Below are 21,172 nucleotides of genomic sequence, written 5' to 3' on the forward strand. Positions count from 1 at the left end.
CTCTCCAGGTGGAGACCGCTGCTGAAGTCATACCCCAAAACGGAAGTGTTTCTGGTTGTCATTGATTTTTATAAGATCACAAAAAAGATACTATAAGGCCAGCTTGGCATCATCAGTGGAAAACGAGAAGATGAGAGCTAAGGGGTGGGGGTATCTGTCATGGAAAGGAGAGAGCTCAGATGAACTCATCTCAGGCTTGCACAGGGAGCTAGAAAATGCTCCTTTCCTGGCAAGTTTTCCTGTCTTTTTTGTGAATTGAGTAGCTGACACATTTTGTTATTAATAAAGAGATCTGAGAGACCCTGCTAAGGAAATGAAACTAAAAGGTAGTTGTTTTGAAATTCTTTCTCTACCCCTCCTCATCATGATTTAGTAGCTGCAATAAAAAGAAAAAGTATCTGTGTAAGCTTTTCATAATGTTAAGTCATTTCAAATTGGTGGTCCTCAAATTTTGAAACCAGCAGTTGTTAACCAGAGAGTTTTCTTCATCAAGTTAGACTCAAAAAGGGCCTTGTCACCAGCAGCAAAATCTGAACCTTTTCTCCAGTGCCCGGATCAAAATGAAAGCTAGACAAATTTGACTGTGTCCCAGTGGTAGCCTGCGTCACATGGTGCTAGCCTGGGTCACATGATACTAGCCTGCATCACATGGTGCTAGCCTGAGTCACATGGTGCTAGCCTGCTGAGTCACATGGTGTTAGCCATTGACTGAGTCAACCAGCCATCAAAAGGACCTAAGTACTGGCTTCAATGGTAAATGACCAACGCTTAAGTTAGAGAAGCAAAAAGAGTCCACCAAAGATCTACACTTCATACTTAAAGCTAAAGATGAGAATGTAGCAAATTTACTTGGCTTCCAAGAAGACTTAAGGAAACAAATAAGGGACCAGAAAGTATCGTGAGCAGGCTCATCTCAACCCTATGGAAAAAGAAAATTTTCATCTGTGTAATAGAGTACAGAAGGATGGGTAGTTGGGTGGATGAGGGATGTAGCATGCCTTTGTCGTGGTTTTTAGGAGAGGCTGCAACTGCTTAGATCTCTGTCCACAAAGCTCCCTTTGTCAAGAACACTGTATGCAACAGGCAAAGGAAATGGCAGAGCTCTTCGCTGTCTGTTCTCCTGAGTTGTCAAATTCAGTTGATTAATTAGAAAACATAGTAGCAGGAACCCAAGGACCATGACACTCTGGCATGGGAAAAAGAAATACCAAAGGAGATGAGCGAAAGAGTCAAGGCAGCCAGGGCAGGCTCAGAAAAGGACTGTGGGCCACACTCACGTCTTCTGATGCCCAGGACCCTTTGGATTTAGACTGAAACACACTGAGTTAACATAATTTCAAGGGTCAAGAAATTCCCATTCTTCCTCATTCTTGCTCAGGTTAACTAGTAGCCACAATGTGACCCCCGAATGACTACGAACTTTTTTTTTTCAGATTTCTTGAGATATGATTTATGTTTTATAGAACTCTTCCACCATGGATGCACAGTTCAGATATTTATTCAACAAGTCTATATCTTTTTGTAACTATTCCCAAAAAATGAGGGTTTCTTTCATTTTTAAAAGTTTCATCAAGGTATTGTCCATATGTAGCAGACAACTTCACAGAAGCCATATGGTATATTCAGAGTTCTGCATCTGTCATCACATTCACCTTTAGAGCACATTCTCATTCCTCCCCAAATGAACTTCATGCCCCTTAGCTATCACTCCCCAATCGCCCAGGCAAATTCCAAAGCATTTTGCCTCTACAAAGCTATCTATCCTGAACAGGTTTATGTATGATTATGTAAATGGAATCATACAATGCTTTGTCTTTTGCTACTAATCTTTATTATTGGGCATAATGATGATGATGCTTTATACCACCACCACGACCATTACCACCAGCACCACCCCTTGTGCCATGTGCCACATTCACTTTATGGCTAAATGATTCTTCCTTAAGGGGCTGTTATTCCTCAGGGTAGTAGTCCACTACATGACTAGGCCACCTTTCATTCATCACTTCCTCAGGTGGTAGAGTAGACATGTGTGTCATTTCCACTTTGGGCTATAATGAATAATGATGCCATAAAGATTCCCATGCACCTTCACATGTGGCAGCTATAAGTTTCATCTCTTGGCTGACTCATTTCTGAAAGTGCTCCCTTATGTAGAGCATTTACGTTTACCTTTTAAAGGACCTGCCAACTTTGTTCCAAACAGCAGAAATATGTCACATCTCTGTTAGCAGTGTAAAGAACCCTAGTTTCTCCACGCCCTCTCTGCTTCTTATTGTCTGTCCCTTTTATTACTCAACAGTCCTCACATGACTACTGATGTTAAGTATCTTTTATTGTTTTAATTAGTGTAAAGGATACTCATAACAACTTCCCACATCTTCCCACCTTCTCCTCTTCACCCACTCAAGCATTGTTTTGCCCCTTATGTTTTCTTTGTTGCAAGTGTAATTTTGGCTCAGATAAATAGATAGATAGACAGACAGACAGACAGACCGGCAGAGAGCAATAGTATATAAAAATATATATAGTGCATATTCATTTTATATATATATATATATATATATGTGTGTGTGTGTGTGTGTGTGTGTATATATATATATATATATATATATATATATATATATATATATATATATATATATAGTGCATATTCATTCCTACTGCTACTGTTACAAGTTAACATGTATTTCAGGGCTGAACCAAGTCAGATATTATCATAGTTCATACAGTCCTGTAAATAGAAAAACTGATAGTTGCTAAAATCAAAATGGCGATCAGCTCTCTTCTTCTCTAAAGGTTCTCAGGAACATCCTTTCTTTATCATTCAAAACAATGGAAGAATTTTGTTTCATATGGTGTAGGACTGTGGACCTCGTTTTCTTTCTGATTATAAACTAAACACCATTCTAGAAGCCACTGTAGACTTTGGCTCTTGACTCCCTGTTCAAAGCCAACAGTGATGTCTTTGGCCCTTCTCATGTGTCACCTACACAACCTTCCGTCCCTTCTTTTCTTTCTAAGTGTATATGGGGTTAAACTGGACCCACCCAGATGACCTAGGATCATCTCTCTGTTTTAAGTTCAGCAAGTTAACAACCTTACTTCCCGCCTGCCACATCATGGCTTCCAGGGACTAAGACATCTTTGCAAGGTCATTATTTTGCCTGCCGTACGATGTCTGAGGACACAGCTCATTTCCATCAGATTGCTGCCAAAGAATAAAGTGCAAGGCAACACTGCTAGACCTAATTTTTCCAAAATCGCCAAACCCAAAATACTTTTAAACACCACACTTTTTTTTTTAATGTTTCCATTTTTAGTTAAAACAAGTCCACAATTTTAAAAATTCTTCCTGGACTAACCAGGTTTGTGTTCTGATCCTAGCCCCTGGTTAAGTGGTCTGTTTTCTATATTTCTGTACATATACACACCTTATTTCCTAAGGACAATGTTTGTAAATTTGAATCTCTGTTTATTTAGCAAATAATAGCAGTGGAACTAATACAGTCATGCAGTAGTTTGAAAAGAACAGCAAGCTTTGCTTTTTAATCTTGCTAAAGATGGGAGGTTGCTGTAATAATGGAAGACATTAGGGAATGCATTTGCCTCATTACCAAATTTAGAAGCAGATTCAGAACTATAAACCTGTTGCTTAATTGTAAACAGAGGATCTTTAAATAGATGTACTCTTGGCTCTTTCAGACCCCAGAGTTCTGTAGCTCTCCTACATGAGAAAAAAAGGACAGCAATGCCCATTGACTATGGCCAGCTCTGAGGTCCCCTTACCTGCAGATCTGACAAGGAAAATTGACTCAGTTTTTCCTTTGTGGAACAGAAGGAAGAAGTATGGGATTTTTACAGTAAATTCTTTAAAAATAATAAATAAAATGAAACTGTCTCTAGAACATACTAAACATCATCTCAACTGGAGCTCAAGGACAAGGGAAGAAAGTCCTTCACAGACAAACGGCTTGTTCCAGAATCAGAACATGGGGAAGGTTTGTAGAAGGAAAATCAGACTGAGAAAGAAAAGATCATGCATGTTATCTGTGACAGAGCAATTCATGTCAAGTTGCTAAGAATATAATATCTACATAATATTACACATTAACTGAATATAATACAGCTATTGTTGAATAAAATATATAAGAATACTTGTAGAATTATCTGGGCGGGCCCAGTTTAATATGAGCACTTAGAAAGAGAAGAAGGGACAAAAGAATGTGTAGATGACATATGTACAGGGCCAAAGACATCACTGTTGGCTTTGAAGACAGGTAAGGAGTCAACGTAATAATATTGAATGGAATATACAAAAGGATAACATATATAATATTACATATATTAAATATATAATATCCTAGAATATTTCTGGCCAGAAAGAAACAGCAAGTCGACACTGATAGACAGTGCTTTGTGACAACAAATATCAGAGTAGGATGTTATTGATATTCATAAAGGTTTTAATAGGTTTCAGTCAATTTTGGTCCTTTAAACCTAAGCTAGGAGCCTTAAATGCTTTAACTGAAAAGTCCCCTTCCAAGCGGTTGTTGTTGTTGTTGTTGTTTTAAGTATAACTCCAATGACATTTGTAAGAGACTTGTGACAATTGCAGGGTAGGCAGAGTCTGGTGTTTCTTGAGACAATGCTTTGATAGACTCACTATGAGGCATTGTCTACTAAGTACATTTGGACTGAATATAATTTGCTTAATTTCAGACATCAAACTGCATGAGATTCCCAGTATTACATTGCTTTAGACTTGAATGCTGCAGTTGACTCATGTTTCAGTTAACGGGTGCCAGCACCTTCACCTTCTCTTGAACTGATGTTTAGATTTGCCATGGACCTCACCGTGTCTTCTTGGACAGTCACAGAAATGAGGGTCTGCCTAGCCTAGGTGGTTCCAGATCTTCTCTGAAGATGGAGACTTTGGTCGTATCTCCAACAAGACCTCTGCAGATGACTTGAGCTTTTTGGATCACCTCAGAACTGGCTAAAGTTTAGGGACAATCCATCACATTTAAATTACTTGTTTTTCTAATATGTTAAAGCTCATAATTCTTCAAAATAGAAACAGTTTCATCTCTTCAGTAGCAGAGTTGTCCCTTCTCTTATACTACTACGATTGTTGCTGTTCCTTCTTCCTCCTCATTCCCTTCCTCTTCCACTTCTTTTGCCTTCTTCTCCTCTTTATTCCTCATCCTGTTAAGCTTTTGTTCCCCTCCATGTATTGTACCAAAAGTCCCCAGCATCTCTCCTCACAGGGCACCATCTGTGTTGTGCCAGATCTTACACTGGGGGCGGTTACTAGTGTTGAAACTGTTAAACCTGAAAATGCTGAGGAGAAAGGCCAGATCCATAATCATCCCACCAAGGCAAGCTTTATTAAGTACTGGGAAGGAAGTTGGACCCTGGTCAAGTCCATGCCCATAATTCCCAGAGAATGGTACTGAATTAGGTTAATCAGGAACTCATAAAGGCTAAAGTCTACAGTTCTTCCTGCCTTCGTCCAATCGGGTGTAAAGGATTCATCCTGCCTACGTGTGATCAAGCACATCCTGTGCAATTGGAGCAACCAACCTTGTTTACTGAAGTGAGAACAACATGTGACTTGTTATCTCACATGAGCAATAGTCCTGATCATTCCAGGAAGTTATCTGTCCTTGGGCACGTTGTGCTTACAGGTTAACTTTAGCCCTTATAGAAAGCTCATGAAGTACAAAGCCATCCTTGTTCTAAGGTCTGTTTCTTACCTAACACTTTCAGCAACTACCTACACAGAAAATCGAGATATTCAGCAATTGTATAACTGAACAAAGTTTGTGTGACTATGTAATGATAGAACCCAGATGTTCACTCTGCTCATAGCCTGTGCTTCCTCGTGCCTACGCCACTGTGGGTACCACTAATTATCATTCATTTTTACTCTTCAGTCCTATTAATATGACCCCAAAATCCTAATCTGACCAGTATCCTTGTAAAATTCTGACAACCACTATGTTTGGGTCCAAAATTTCTAAGCAACTCTATCCTTGGTGTCCTTTCTAAACCCTGGGTGATTCCCAAGCCTGCTTCCAGGAACTCTTGTTTCCATCATTGCTCCTTGGCCACAATCATCAATGACAGGTTTTTATTCTTAAGACTGACAGGTGTACATGTTTACTCCCTGGCATAGATTGTTTCTAGCTGAATATTGAGACTCTAAACTCATTCATGTTTCCAAACTCATTTTTGATGGCTAAGGATGGAGGAAATCACTTCCATCAAAATCTATTACTCATGCTGTAGAATGGAAATAAGACTCCCTTCCTTCCCTCCTTCCCTCCTTCCCTCCTTCCTTCCTTCTTTCCTTCCTTCCTTCCTTCTTTCCTTCCTTCCTTCCTTCAGTGTATTCATGAACACTGATTAGCGCTTGCTAACTGCTTTGATAAACATACAAATTATACAGTGTATACAATATAATAGTGTCTTTCTTCTTTTTGTAAATGTCTAAAACAAAGACTTACAGTTTGTATAGTTTGAGCTCAGACGTGGCACACTTCTTTACCTGTTCATCTGCTAGGACTTTAACCTCTGTCTGTGCTCAACTGTGGAAAGATTGGAGAGGGACCTAGCTGTGGGTCCAGGATAAAGAGGAAGTTAGTCCCTGCCCTAACTCCTAAAGCAGAAGGCATCATGGTGTGTCTAATACTGGCTCTACGGGTAGAGGCTGCAACACAGCTCTGAGAGTACTTGACAAGACTGTCTGTTCTTGGTGTCACTCAAGGAACAACCCTTTCTGGTTAGGTTTTTTGTTTGGTTGGTTGGTTGGTTTTGTTTTGTCAACTTAACAGTAGCTAGAGTCATTTGAGAAAAAGGAACCTCAACTAAGAAAATGACTCCACCAAACTGTCTTGTGGGTAAGCCTGTAGGGTACTTTCTTGTTTGATATGTTAATGTGGGAGGGTGCAGCCCACTGTGGGCGGTGCCACAGTCAGGGCAGTTAGAGCTGAGGTGTATAGGAGGGAGGGATGAGTAAGCCATGAGGAGAGGCGGAGTTTAATCTGAGCAATGTAAGATGAACTCAGCCCTTTCTGCCCCAAGTTGATTTTGGTCGTAGTATTTCAACACAACAGCACCAGAGATTTTAACTACCATGCCTTCTTATTGTCTCTGGCCATTGTGTCAATCACGCTCACACTGGGCCAGAGAGCTTTTGAATGTGTGCATTCCTGACTTCTCCCTAGTTGATTCTGATTTGTACCTAGAGTCACATGTGAGAAAAAACAGTAGGAGCCCACCATGCACAGGACGGTGTTTTTGAACCTTTGCCTCTGAGGTTGTTCCATCTGTGCCTGCCTGCATCCAGGGAGACTCACTCTCCAGGAGCTAGGCTTCCTGGTTTACTGAGCATCTCTGCTTAAAGACATCATAAGATGCCACCCATTCTGAAGTAGGTATCATATCCACTGATACAGTGCTAGCGTACAATGTTAGCTTTACCATGGGCTACCCAGCAGCATGGTCAGATTCAGATTAAATCAAGAACAAGACTCAAGAGCATATATAGAGGCAGGTGTAGTGGTACAAACTTGTAATCCTAGCACTCCTGGAGGCAGAGCCAGTAAGACTATAAGTTTGAGGTTAGCCTGGTTTACATAGCAAGTTTCAGGCCACATGTAGAACAACATAGCAAGACCCTGTCTCGTTAAAAAAAAACAAAAAACAAACTCAAAGCATTGGAAATTTCAAAATGTACATATAGACATTTTTGTAACTTTTGAGAGAGTCAATTAATTAAGAAAAATTGTTCTTTATAAATGTCTATTAATTATAAAGGCTTGGGTGACCTTACACTCTGCATTAAAAGTGGTTCCTGAAGGTGATGGGAGCACAGACGTAGCAGTCTGCTAACAACAGCACCTCTACTGATAGTGGACAAGGCCATTACTTTTCAGCACAACCTCGGTATAATTAATTAAGGGCTGGATTTAATTCAGTGACATTTGAATTTTATAGCTATACACTTGCAGCTATAAAAACCACCTTTATTATTAAAATTCCTGTAGGAAAAATAACTTGGTAATTGTGGGTCTGTTCTGGTCCCCGGCCTCATTTCCCCATTGGCACAGTGGTTTTTATAACACAGTGAGGCAGCTCTTGTATTGGCGAAGGACAGATTATGTCTTTAACAAGTGCCCTGGGGATTCTGCAGCAACCAGTCTGCAGACCAGGATGTAGGGACTCTCCCTAACAAACACTAGGTCCAAGCTCTGGTGTCCAGCTCAGCATTATGACATACCAGCCCTATGGTCTTGGACAGATCCATGGCCGTTCAAAAGATAGTTTTACCCATCTGCCTCTCAAAGCTTTTTTTTATTTTACACTTAAGACTTTTTTTTTTTTTTGAGGACCTACTTTGTGCCAGGACTAGATGGCAGGGAGATTACATGATGAGACATGGATGAGAAAAAAGGTAGAGGGAACATAATTTCTGATAGTCTTGTGAAAACAAGAAGTCAAAATAAGTGAGATTTATAATGCCTGGCAAGGGGATAATGGGTTGCATGCTTTAGCTAGGGTAGCTGGAAAGGCCTCTCTAAGATATGTGCAAAGAACCCTAAATGATGAGAAGAATATATCCATGTGATGTCTGTAGACATCTCAAGGACAGGAACCAGACAGGCCCAGGCTGCTGGGTGGAGGAGTGAGAAAGTCCAATAAGCTAGAACAGAGTGGCTTATGGGAAATTTGGTCTCCATGAGGTAGGAGAAGCAGATGGTTGGTCATAACCAAGTAGAAGAGAGTTAGTTGGGAAAAGGAGCTATACATTTTGTTTGGATTATAGAGAAAGAGTGTCAGAAATGTTGCAAGGCAAACTATATGGTCTGGTTGATGTTTCAGAAAGAAAGGCTTTTGTCTTAGCAAGAGACTGCAGTGAATGAGGTCGGAGCTCATTCACCCCGCCCCTGGAAGCTGTACAGTCGCCTGCCATGGCATTTAGTTATAGCCACAGAGACGTTTATTAGGGTTGGGCTGGATTTGGAGTTAGAGTTGATATTTATTAATATCAGTGTTATTCCATATTTTCCTGCATTTTCATGTCAGCATATCATTACAGTACTTCATAATTCCTCTTCCCCAGGCCATACATTATCTTCAGTGGAAGGTAGGTGGAAACAACCCTGCGCAGTCATAAAAACATGGAAAGCTGACACCTAGCCTCGCCTGCACCAAGTCTCTACTCCTAACTACAGCCCCAATGCGCTTAGTCACTCCTGCCCAGAGAGAGGGCAAGTCAAACAGAGGAGGGCAATAAAGAAGCCAGCTTCAAATATGAAGCTGACTGGCTATGCATGAGGCATGAGAGAGAATAGGCAAATTACGAAATGCAGGTGTCAGGCTCAAAAGATTTTCTTCAGCTAATGAAGGACAAGAAGAGTGAACGGCAATCTGGAATGCCCTGCCTTTAAAGGGTTAAAACAAAATCAAATCCATTTGACTTACAAAAGATTAAGCTTTAGGTATATAGAATGACCTCATGCGGACCCTTATTTCCCCACGGTGCTTAATAAATGAATCTTTGCATTGTATTTTACGGTCATGTGCACATAGTGCTGTATTTTTCTCCCAGATGATAAAAAGCCCGTTAAAGCATAGCATACAAAGAATTTCCACTTCCGGAAAGAAAGTGTAGGAGACGTGCTTGGACTGTTCCCTATTCCTCTTGCTCAGTGCAGTTAAAAACCCTGACCATAGTGTGTGCAAGCACAGGCTTGAAAAGTGGAAAGAAGAAAGCTGACTGGCTGGAACCCTTGGAAACCGAGGGATGGTTCAGCTCCCACAATTGTGAATTTATTAGGCTTCCTCTTTGCCTCATAAACTCTAAACTTGGATCTGAAGAAGGGGCTACCAGGAAATACCAATGAGTGTGTGAGATATGTGTATGTGTGTGTGTGTGTGTGTGTATATATATATATATATATATATATATATATATATATATATGTATATATGTATATGTATATATATGTATATATATGTATGTATGTATATACACACACACATATACACTAAAAGCTTGTTCTCACTAGCAAAAGGAATTGGAAAGAGACAGCATAACAAGACAGATGTTCCAAAACTATTGCTAAGCTTTGAACAAATATCACAGAAACACTGTGATCCATACAACACAGTAACACAGACTGGTTAAGGAGCCTAGACTCACCTTCTTTCATGGACAACATAAAAGGAGGTACTACCTCAACATACCCATGGGGGTGGTGTCATATAAAATGAGGTGTTTCATCCCTGCTGGGAGCTAATGGGAACATTTGAGGAGCCTAGACCTCCACGTTCACCCCATAGAATTCTTATTTGCATACCGACTTGAGAATCGAACCCTTCCCACCTCCCAGCAGCTGTTAGGAAGGCTGCTTCCATTGTGGTGACATTGAAGACCAATGGAGATTCAGAAAGACCACCCTGCCCAGGAGTAATAAGGAGTCCCCTAACATGGGATACATGAGAAGTCAAACCAGGAAGCTGGACATCTACCCCTCTCTGCTTTCATGTCTATATGATGCCAGAGAAAATGACTGAAATACTTAAACAGAAGACTTACATAGGATATAAATGTCACGTAACAGAACACAAACTGCCTGGACTAATTTTGAAATCAATCATCACTTAAAAACTCGCTTTCACTATCCTTACAAAGTATAGTGCTAGAAGACCTACCCAGTATACTAATGTAAGAAAGGAGACAAGATGCATGTTGGATTGCTCTATCAGGTGAGACTGGCACTTGACCTGACTGTACTGGGAAGGAATGAAAAAAGAACACACACACACACACACACACACACACACACACACGTACAGATGGAGTGGGCTATGCCCACTGTGGAGCAACCCCAACTATGCAAAGTGATGCAGAACTCCACCAAGTTTAATTACATACAGCTCTGGGAGAGGTTAGCTCATCTCCTTAGGAGAGCTCTGTAGGGGAGTAGTCTCAGGTTGCTGTCACCTGGGAGGAGGAAGCTGTGGTTATTAGGTTGTTTTTTGTTTTTTTTTTTTCCATACACTACCAACATTAACAGTGAGACCAGAGGAAGGCTTTGCCATCCCTCTGAACCTCTCCCCAGGGGAAAGCTTTGCATTTCCCCATGTGAGGAGGCATTGACATCCTTGACATAGCCATGGTCATGTTAAAATATTCAGTCAGGATTTCATCCATCCTTTACATGGTCTGCCAGGGCTTCCACCCAGAATGGCAAGGAGAAAGGGAAGTTTGTCCTTTTCTTCAGAATGACTGATTGTCTGTATAAAATGTACCTGCATTTCCACATACCAGAAATAAACAAGGAAATTTGAAACACAGTATTAGCCATCCCTGAAAAGAAATAACCAGGTAAAAATCCAACAGAACACATGAAGATTTACATCTAGAATCTCCAAAGCACTTGTAAAGACCAGTGGGCATATGGTCTCCCACGGACTGAAGGGCACAACACAACCGGGAGGTTGGTTTTTCTGTAGTTGATATACATGACTGATATAATTCCTATCAAAATCTTAGCAGGAATCCCTAAGTGTGTTTGAAATGAGCATTAAAAGATGGAGTAGAGTGAAGAGCCAAGGAGAGTGAGGCAGGAAGCATCCCCCTGCCAGACTGTGATTGCGTAGTTACAGTAATTGAGGCTGTGTGTTAGTGGCAGGAGAAAGATGCAATGCAGAACAGAAATCCCACAGGCAGACCTTCACAAACATGCTCAGCTCATCGTGACAATGATGAGGGAGCCCACCAAGACAGAAAAGACCGCCTGACGAGGAGCAGCTAAGTAGCCATAGGCTACAAACAAGGACCTTATCTGCGAACCATACCTTATACAAAAACTAACTCATGGATGGGTGACACTGACCAGAATTTTTTAAATAGCTGTTTTCACCCAGAACATTTTTTTAAATCTGAAACAGAATGCCAACAGTTTGATTTTTAAAAAAATGATATTAATTTATTTTAAAATTGCCAATCATGAACTCCAAATTTCAAAAATCAATAAAATAATTGATTTCCTGATATAAAAATTAAAGCTTGAAAACAATAAAATAATCCATGAATATAAAAATTAACTCAATGTATCACTAAGCTGAATGTAAAACTTAAACCATAAAACTTTTAGGAAAAGGAAAACATAGGAAGTTATCTTTAGACTATAGATCTATGTAGTTCCTAGACTTGATATAAAAAAACATAACCCATAAAAATGATAAATTGGATGCTATCAAACTTAAAACACTTAGGTCTGTGAAAGGCCCTGTTAAGGCTAAATGGAGAGCTACAGACTGGGCAAGCATCTACAGACTGTATGTCTGGCAAAGGACTGTATCTAGACTACAAAGACCTCTTAAGATTCTATAGCAAAATAGGTAGTGGCTGCAGGTTTCGGATGAAAGAAGACAGCCATAGACGTGTCACTCTGGAAGTGGGGAAATGCCCCACCAACGTACTTGATTGTGGCTGGAGATGACCCATCCACCCTCACTGCAGTGTAAGTTGCTAGAGTCAGCTCTGCTTCTGGGCAAGAGCATCCAGGTCCACGTGAAAACGGAAGCCATGCTGCCCAGATTTGTGCTATTTGGCTGCGTGAAGCCTTGCTAGCCTATCACTGGGACTATGGTGATAAGGCCTGGAAGGAGATCAGTCATCCTCATCCCATATGACCAGCCCCTGTTGGTAACTTTGCTGCAAATCCAGAAAGTCTGGAGGCCCTGGTGCCTGCCAGTGCTTGCTGCCAGAAACCCTACTGATAAGCCCATCGTGAGAGTCAGGATATAGTTTTGCGATATGCATTGTGAGATGTTAATGTTTAAACAGGAAGAGAGTCAATGATAAAATAATCCAGTTACAAATACTCAGATAAAATATGGTGGTTGGCCCTGCAGCTTCCAGCTGGTACCTATTGCTTCTGCAGAGGAGTGCATTCCAGCTGCTGCAGGAGAAATCACTTCATCTCAGCTGTGGGATCACGTCCCCTTCAAAGAACTGATGCCTGGATCCAGAGTGTCCCTTAGACACCTGCCTCACTGAGAGCCTTTCCCTGATGGTAAATAATGTTCCCATCAAATCAGCTTTCTGCGCTTCTCTTTGCCTTTATCCAAACTCTTTAAAGGGACCTTGCCCAGTCCAATTGTGTTATAGTTATTGTTTGTCTACTTGGTTCTAAGCTCCCTGGAGACCAGATTATGCCTTTTTAAGACTCCATTTTTCCCACTTCCACCCACTTGGCAAGCGTCTATCTCCAAAAATATTTGCATTTATGATTTGTAATAATTACAAAATTGCAGTTATAAAATAGCAACAAAAATAATTTTATGGTTGGGGTCACCACAACATGAGGAACTACATTAAAGGGTCACAGCCTTAGGAAGGTTAAGAACTGCCACTTTAGAAAGAGGGGAAATGGATGTGGGGATGGTTGGCCCCCGGTGAGATGGAATATATTACTGTGGGTGATGACTATGTGACAGTATAATTGAATATTTAATGAGGCCACAAGTAGAAATAGATGCCACTTATGAGACTCAAAGAAACGGCAAATCTTCAGACCAGCTATTTTATTTTCAGCTGACAAGGATTCTTAAGAGTGACAGTTGTCTCAATCTGGACCGAGAGGAAAGAAGAGCATATAATGGGGAAAGGAAAACAGATCTAGGCAAAGGCTTTATCCCTAGAAATTAGAGAAAAATGCACATGGGCGAGGAAGCTACCATGGAGGACCAGTGGGCCTATGCCATGCCCCAGTGCACACTCCAAGCCCCAGGAAAGATGTGAAGCATCCGAAGGAATTTACATACCAACCAGGGACAGGGAGCCAGCTGTGGCTGTGCCCTGTTGCCCTAGGTGATAGCATCCACACGTTCTGCCCCTTTCTCCAATGAACAAAACTGTCACAGGAAGACAGGAAAGTATGCCACTACTCAGAGTCACCTTTCAAATATCCACCCACGGGGACATGGTAATGGTAAATCCTTACTTCATAAAGAAATCTCTGCCCTCGGTTGTAAAAGAGGAAAAGAAAGAATTAGTGCGAAAGACTTCTGCTCCCTCTTCTCCTGGTGAAAAGGGGCACTAAATATAAAGAACAAGCCTGCTTCAGCACAGATGCTTAGGGGACAATTCCTCTGCTAGATCTGATTACGAGTGGTTTGGACACATGGTGTTATCCAGCAAATAGCTGAAGCATTGAAGTGAAAGTCAAGCCTGCAGCTGGGTTTTTTTTTTTTTTTTTCTGTTTTAATACTACTACTTACTAAACTTCTGGCTAAGAATTTCCAAATGCTCAAATAGAGTGAATAGACATTTCACCAAAAAAATGTGCATGTGGTAAATACGAAGGTGAGAGATAGTTGACAGCATCAGCCATTAGGGAGAGGCAACTTGAACCAAAATAAGATGTCACTGTGCAACTATCCGGTGAACGAAATAAAAAGTAGCAGGGAAGAAGGGAGGGGGAGTTGCCGTGTGACAGTTAAACTGCATTCCTCCACATTTATGCCAAAGAAACGAAGACAAATGTCCCCACAGCTACCTGTACCAGAGTGTTTATGACAGCTTTATCAGAATCTGGAAAGGACCCAGATATCCTACAGCAGCTGAACAGCTAAGCAAACTGTGGGGTTTTTCCCATGTCATAGAATACTACTCTGCAATAAAAAGGACCACACCGTTAAAAAATGCAACCATAATAAGATGTAAAAGCCAGAATAATCTCTAGAGAATTCTGAGAGCTGGCAGGGAGCCAAACGTGAGAGACTGTTGGAAAGCTAGAGAGGGGAGGTTAATGTCGTCAGCACAGCATACTTCAGAGGCTGAAAGCAAGGAAACGAAAGGCATGCTAATGGTGGCCAATGCATTTTGTGGGGCCAGGGTTATAGATGTCATGAGTGCTTATAAGGGCAGACGGTCTGTGGCTTAGCCACGTGGATGTCCACTTTGAGACCATGAAATTGTGCCGTAGTTTCATAACATGTTTGCATCATGGGAAAACTGGATACAGACTGCTCAGGGTTACTTCTTACAGCTGCACATGAATCGACAACTGTCCCAAAGTAGAAATTAAGCCCTTCAAGATTGTCTTTTATATTCAATGATTAGAACGTGTGTGTTATCCTCATTGAGCACCATGTTATTATCTTCAAACTCTTCAGCCTTGTTCTTTTCCTGTGAAGTCTACGGTAGGCATGTGAGTAGACAGGTAACAGGTTACAGTTTTTCCCCCAGGAACAACATGGTGGGGTATACTCGAGCAGAACACGTGTCTTCTGTTGATCTCCTGGTGTTTCTGCCCCCCTGGTCTACAGTGTTGTTGATGAGAGATCACTTTCTTTCTCATCTCCAGGAAAGCCACTAGTGAAGACATCCCAAATGACTGTGCTCAACACAGAGAAGCCTACAGTCACAGTGGATATCGGTGGCACCGTCAGAACCATTCAAGGAGTGAATGTGACAATTAACTGCCAAGTGGCAGGTGAGACACTTGTTCATGTGTTCATCTGTTCCTATACTGATGGAGCTTTGGGAGAGGCTGGGGGATACAAATGTAAATTAGATACAGACCCACTCAAGGACTCCAACATTGAAGCACATACCTCATTCAGAAAGTGGGGGGTGCCAGCACAAGGGAAGGCCTGGGCCAAGTAGTGGGAGTGGGTGGGTAGGGGAGCAGGGTCCGGGGGGGTATAGGGAACTTTCGGGATAGCATTTGAAATGTAAATAAAGAAAATAATAATAAAAAAAAATAAGGAAAAAAAAAAAAGAAAGTGGGGGTGCATTGGAAAGTTAAAGCAGGCAGGTTAATTCTGCCTAAGCCTGGTAGACTAAAGGAGGCTCTAGGGTTTTTAATTATTCACATTAGACAAATCATAGTTGTGTACATTTGTGGGGTACAGTGTGATATAGCATAGAATGGTTACGTCAAGATGATCAGCATCCACTTGTGTCTGTGCAGTGGTGTGTTGTTGCAGTAGTGTTTGTGTTTGTGTTTGTTAAAGCAGCTATGTTACAGAGTAAGGCCGGCTTAGAACTCACTGTGGGGTTCAGGCTTCAAATCCATGGCTTTTCTACAACAACCTTTCAAGTCCTAGGACTGCAGCTGAGTGACAATCTGGACTTCTTCGTTTTGTTTTCATCTTAATTTTCCATATTAAGAGAATATGCGCATGTAAGGACTGGGGCAAGTGTAGCAAGTAGAAAAGGAAAGAGTGCGGGCGTGTTCCTGAAAGCTGGGAAGCAGGCACTGTCCAGGGCATAGCATGAGCCTAAGTCTGAATGTGGAGGGCCTGAAACTTTACAAGGTGGGTGGCAGATGGACCATAAGCGACCTTGAATAAATGTCCAAGAGGCCCGGACAAAAGCAAAGCCATGCTGCTTCAGAGTTGGGGAGATGGCTCAGTGGGTAAGAAAAATTCTTGATATGCAGACAAGAGGACTTGAGTTCGAGTCTCCAACACCCAAGTAAAAGCCAGCCATGGCTATACATACCGTGTGCTGGGATTGAGACAGATGGGTTCTAACAACTCACTGCCCAGCACACCTATCCAGAGTGGCGAGCTTCAGCTTCAGTAAGAGACAGGCTCTCACGAAATAAGGAAGAGAGCGGTAGAAAACACCTGTGCCCTCCTCTGACCTCTATGTGTAGGCACTAAGTATGTACACCCTCACACATATGCACAGAGAGAGAGAGAGAGAGAGAGAGAGAGAGAGAGAGAGAGAGAGAGAGAGAGATGAGAAGGCAGGGGAAAGGAAAAGAAGACAATGGAAAGGGAAAGGAAGGCTTCTGAAGGAAGGAAAGAGGGAAGGAAGGAATTGAGGTAGACACTAGAATGACCCACATTCATATCAGAAGAATTAATGTTATAAAGACAGCCATCTGCCAAAAGCAATCTACAAATTCAAATAAAAAAATCCCAATCAAAATTCTAGGACCATTCTTCACAGAAAGAGAGAAAAAAAAAAAGGTTAAAACCTATATGAAGGCATAAAGACCAAAGGTAGTCAAAAACATACTGAACAACAAAAAAAAATATTATTGGCAGTATCACCATCCCTGATTTCAAGTTATACTGAAGAGCCATAGTAATAAAAAATAGTGTGGTGCCAGCGCAGAAAGAGACACACTGATCAATAGAATAGATTGAGGGCCCAGATAGAAGCCCACACTCCTACAGACGCGGAGAAAGATAGCACCCTCAACAAGTGGTGCTAGGGAAATTGGCTATCAACATGGAGTAGAATAAAACTAGCTCCTTTCCTCTCAACCTGCATAAAACTCAACTCCAGATAGTTCAAGGACCTCAACATAAGGCCTGATGCATTAACACTGAGAGGGGAGAAAAGAAAGAAAAGCAAGTCCTTCAGCAGACAGAAGGACTTGGCCAGTTACACAGGAAATAAGACCAACAGCTGAGAAACGGGATGTCATGAAACTAAAAGGCTCTGTGCAGCAAAGCAAACCATCCATCAAGTGAAGAGGCAGACACGGGGTGGGAGGAAATGTTTGCCAGCTCTGTCTCCCCTAGAAGATTAATACTAGATCATACAAAGAGCTCATAAAACCTAAACATTAAGAAAACAAACTCAGTCAAAACATGGACCATAGTTCTTAACAGAGAGTTCTCAAAAGACGTACAGGTGACTAATAAATGTTTTTTGAGGTACTCCACATCATTGTTCATCACTTTAGAGCTACCTTGAGATTTCACCTCATCCCAGTCAGAAGGGCAACCGTCAAGAAGGTAAATGATGACAAATGGAGGTTGAAGGTTCGAGGAAAGAGGGACCTTTGTTCATGGTTGGCGGAACTTAAACTTGTACAGCTACTATGGGAGTCAGCTCAGGGCTTCCTCAGAAAATACTGACATCTACTACTACCTAGCTACCACTCCAAGCATATACAAGAACTCTGTTATCTTACTGCAGAGACAATTACCCAAGCATCTGCTTTGTTCACAATAATCAGAAAAGGAAGCAAGCCTGCATACACTTCAGCTGATGAATAGCAAAATGTGGCACATAGACACAATGAGATTTTGTGCAGCTGTAAAGAAAAAATAAAAGTATACAATCTTCAGGTAAATGGATGAAGCTAGAAAAAATATATTGAGCCAGATAATCCAGACCCAAGTAGATAAATACTCTATATTCTGTCTCGTGCATGGATCTTTAGATTTGCATGCTAACCTGGAGTACCCATATAAGTAAGGAGGTTGGGGAGAGGCTCTGGGGTGAGGGATGTCTATGTAGCAGAACATAGATGATATGAAGGCAGGGGAAGCATTAGGGTAGAGAGCTTTCCCCAGGATGGGGGGGGGGGGCAGAGGAAGAAGGATGGGGGTTGATCAAAACTAAGATTTTTCTGAAAAGGCAATATGGAAACTCACTATTGTGTAAGCCAATTTAAAAAATATATGTGTTGTGATGGAGAGAGTTACACAGGGAGCATTTCTAGATGCTGCTGTTCCTGGAAGCTTCGAGTTACTAAATAAAACCCTCAGGGAAAGCCCAGGGCAGGGTTAAAGATACCTAAGTCAGTCGGGGAAGCCCCAGAGCCCCCCAATACCAGACAGGCTGTTGTTATTCTTCCTGGCTGCCCACTGCAACTAATTAAGACCCTGTTGCTAAAAACACCACATACCTAGGTTGCAGTGTGTAGAGAGAGCATGTGGAGAACCTTCTAGAACTAAGACCTTCCATGCCTGTGCCCCAAGATGGGTAGGAAGCCTTGGCAGGGATTCCCTCCACACAGGCACTGACTGGTCTTCGTGTGGACAGGGACTCCTCATGTGGTCACTGTGAGCATAGGCCTCAGAGAGAAGACAGATCCTGTGTGTGCCTACTGGGCATTGGGGTTGTGAGGAGGAGAGACCTTCAGAGGACTAGCCAGCGAAACAAGGAATTGGACCCCTTTGGGGGTCAAGGGACCCCTTCACAGGGGTCACCTAAGACCATCTACATATCAGATCTTTTCATTACTGTTTATAACAGTAGCAAAATTACAGTTATGAAGTAGCAATGAAATAATTTTATGGTTGGTATCACCACAGCTGTATTAAAGGAACGCAGCATTAGGAAGGTTGAGAACCACTGAATTAAACATTTGAAAGAAATTGTGAAAGCCAGATGCCAAGACAGGAAGAAAATGAAGAACCCAGGACATCAAGACAATGTTTTGGCCCACTGTAGTGGCAACCAAGACCCAGTCGCCTGGACCTCATACAGAAGTTCACTTGATGGCCATTGCCTAACTATGAGGTTATAGTTGGGTGTGGGTTGTAGATTTGTTGTGGGGAAGAGCATGCATATGTGGAAGGCAGCCAAAAGCTGACATCTTTTTTTATCATCCTCCACCTTAATTGTTGAGAAAGAGTCACACTAAACCTTAAGCTCTGCGTTTGACTACAGGAGCACAGTGACCAGCCAGTCTAGCTAAACCAACATTACAGTTTTTTGTTTTGTTTTCTTCCCATAGAACCATGTGTATTAATCCTAATTAAAACTGTGCCTGTTGTTGAATCATATATTTATCCAAAGCGGTTGAGGGAAATCCCAGTTTTGATGTAATTAACTGGATGTGCAGGGAACCAATCCTCAGAGCCACTAGCCAGCGTTCTGACAACATTGCTAAAGGTGACATGGCTCAGGAACTGCTCTTGTCCAGCTACCTTAATGCTCCTCTGTCCCTTTCCTACTCTACATCATCTCCACCGTGTCTGTAACTGGGACATAGCAGCCTTCTGCCTGACTGAATAAATTCACTAAGCCCTAGTAACATCTACCTATAAAAGGGAGGGGATTAACTCCATTAAGGCTGCTTAAAGGAAGGCTGGATGTCATGTTCACTTGCTTGACTCATTGACTGTATCCTATTGAATACCTAATCAAATTTAGATCAGAGGTCTCCTGATGCAAGGATGCACAGATGGTAAGGTTAACCAGGAAGCTCACCATCTGGGGAGAAGAGAGGTTCTGAAACACACAGAAATACAGCACCATCTATGGGATAGTCATTATACCCTTAGTCTAGAATAGCAGGGCAGTTCTGACCCCTCAAGAAATACAGAAGATGAGGCTGTGCTCACGGTCCCCCTCTTCAACCTCCCCCACAGTGCACATTCTAACATAGTCCCCTCATCGTTGCAGCCCTCCCCTTTCCTACCCACTCCCTAATTAACATGTGTCTGTCGTGAGCCTAACTCTAAAGGATATATAAAAGTCTATTTAAAGAACATCTCATACTTCACCTAGACTGCCCGACATCCTCACATGTTTGAGCCATTAGCAGTTTCTCATTAAAGAGTGTTCCCCCACACATGTGCTCTCCACTTGTAAAATGCAGCTCCACGCACTCTCCTAACCCTTCGGCACAGAGAACACTAGTCAGAGAGTGAGATGGGGCTTTTTTCCCTAGAAGGGATCCAATCCACCCTCTCATTCTTATGATCGTTCTCTCTGTGGTGAGAGTTCAGAAAACTAAGGAAAAGATCAAAGATCAATGGCGGAAACTGTGCGCAAACGGCCTGTGGCAGAAAGAGCATGCTGCATCTGCGGGCAAAGTGAACTTGGGCCAATGTGTGAGATCTGGCTGGTCTATGAACCGTGGCTGGCAATGGTGGAGATAAAGAACGCCCATGAGGCTGGAAAGTAAAGAAGCAGGCAGGGACCAGATCTTACAAGTGCTCATAGATTACACTACCATTTAAATTTTTATCCTAAGAGCAAGGGATGCTTCTGAAGGGCTTTGATGGTGCAATAGGACTGGTGGTATAGACATGAGCGGTTCAGGAGCCAAGTAGGAATGCATCAGTTAGGGTAGGTTAGAGTCTAGTATACATTAAAATCCTACCATCCCCCAGTGCATGAGGCTTCAGATACAATAGATTATCAGGGCTTTCTTAAGAATTCAGTGTTCAGCTGGACTGCATCTGCCCTCACTAAATCACTCAGGGTCATAGGGTGCAGGGGCCTTCATTCTGTTGAATTTCTAAGGTCTCCCTGGGATATCTCTCCCTCCCCTTCCCTCCTTCCCCTCTCTTTCTTTCTTTCTTTCTTTCTTTCTTTCTTTCTTTCTTTCTTTCTTTCTTTCTTTCTTTCTTTCTTTCTCTCTCTCTCTCTCTCCCTCTC

General features: G+C 41.9%; 1 protein-coding gene across 2 annotated transcripts in view; it reads left to right on the plus strand.

Moving 5' to 3' along the window:
- Positions 1 to 21,172, plus strand: part of Adamtsl1 (ADAMTS like 1) — a 365,598-nt gene that overhangs the window by 295,954 nt on the left and 48,472 nt on the right. For both annotated transcript variants that reach the window (XM_021200231.2, XM_029540103.1), the window contains one exon: positions 15,393 to 15,521. In XM_021200231.2, coding sequence (XP_021055890.1) covers positions 15,393 to 15,521 — 129 coding nt within the window. The remainder of the gene's footprint in view (positions 1 to 15,392; positions 15,522 to 21,172) is intronic.

The sequence above is a fragment of the Mus pahari genome, chromosome 6 (genome assembly GCF_900095145.1).
Source record: "Mus pahari chromosome 6, PAHARI_EIJ_v1.1, whole genome shotgun sequence".
In the NCBI taxonomy this organism is placed as follows: domain Eukaryota; kingdom Metazoa; phylum Chordata; class Mammalia; order Rodentia; family Muridae; genus Mus; species Mus pahari.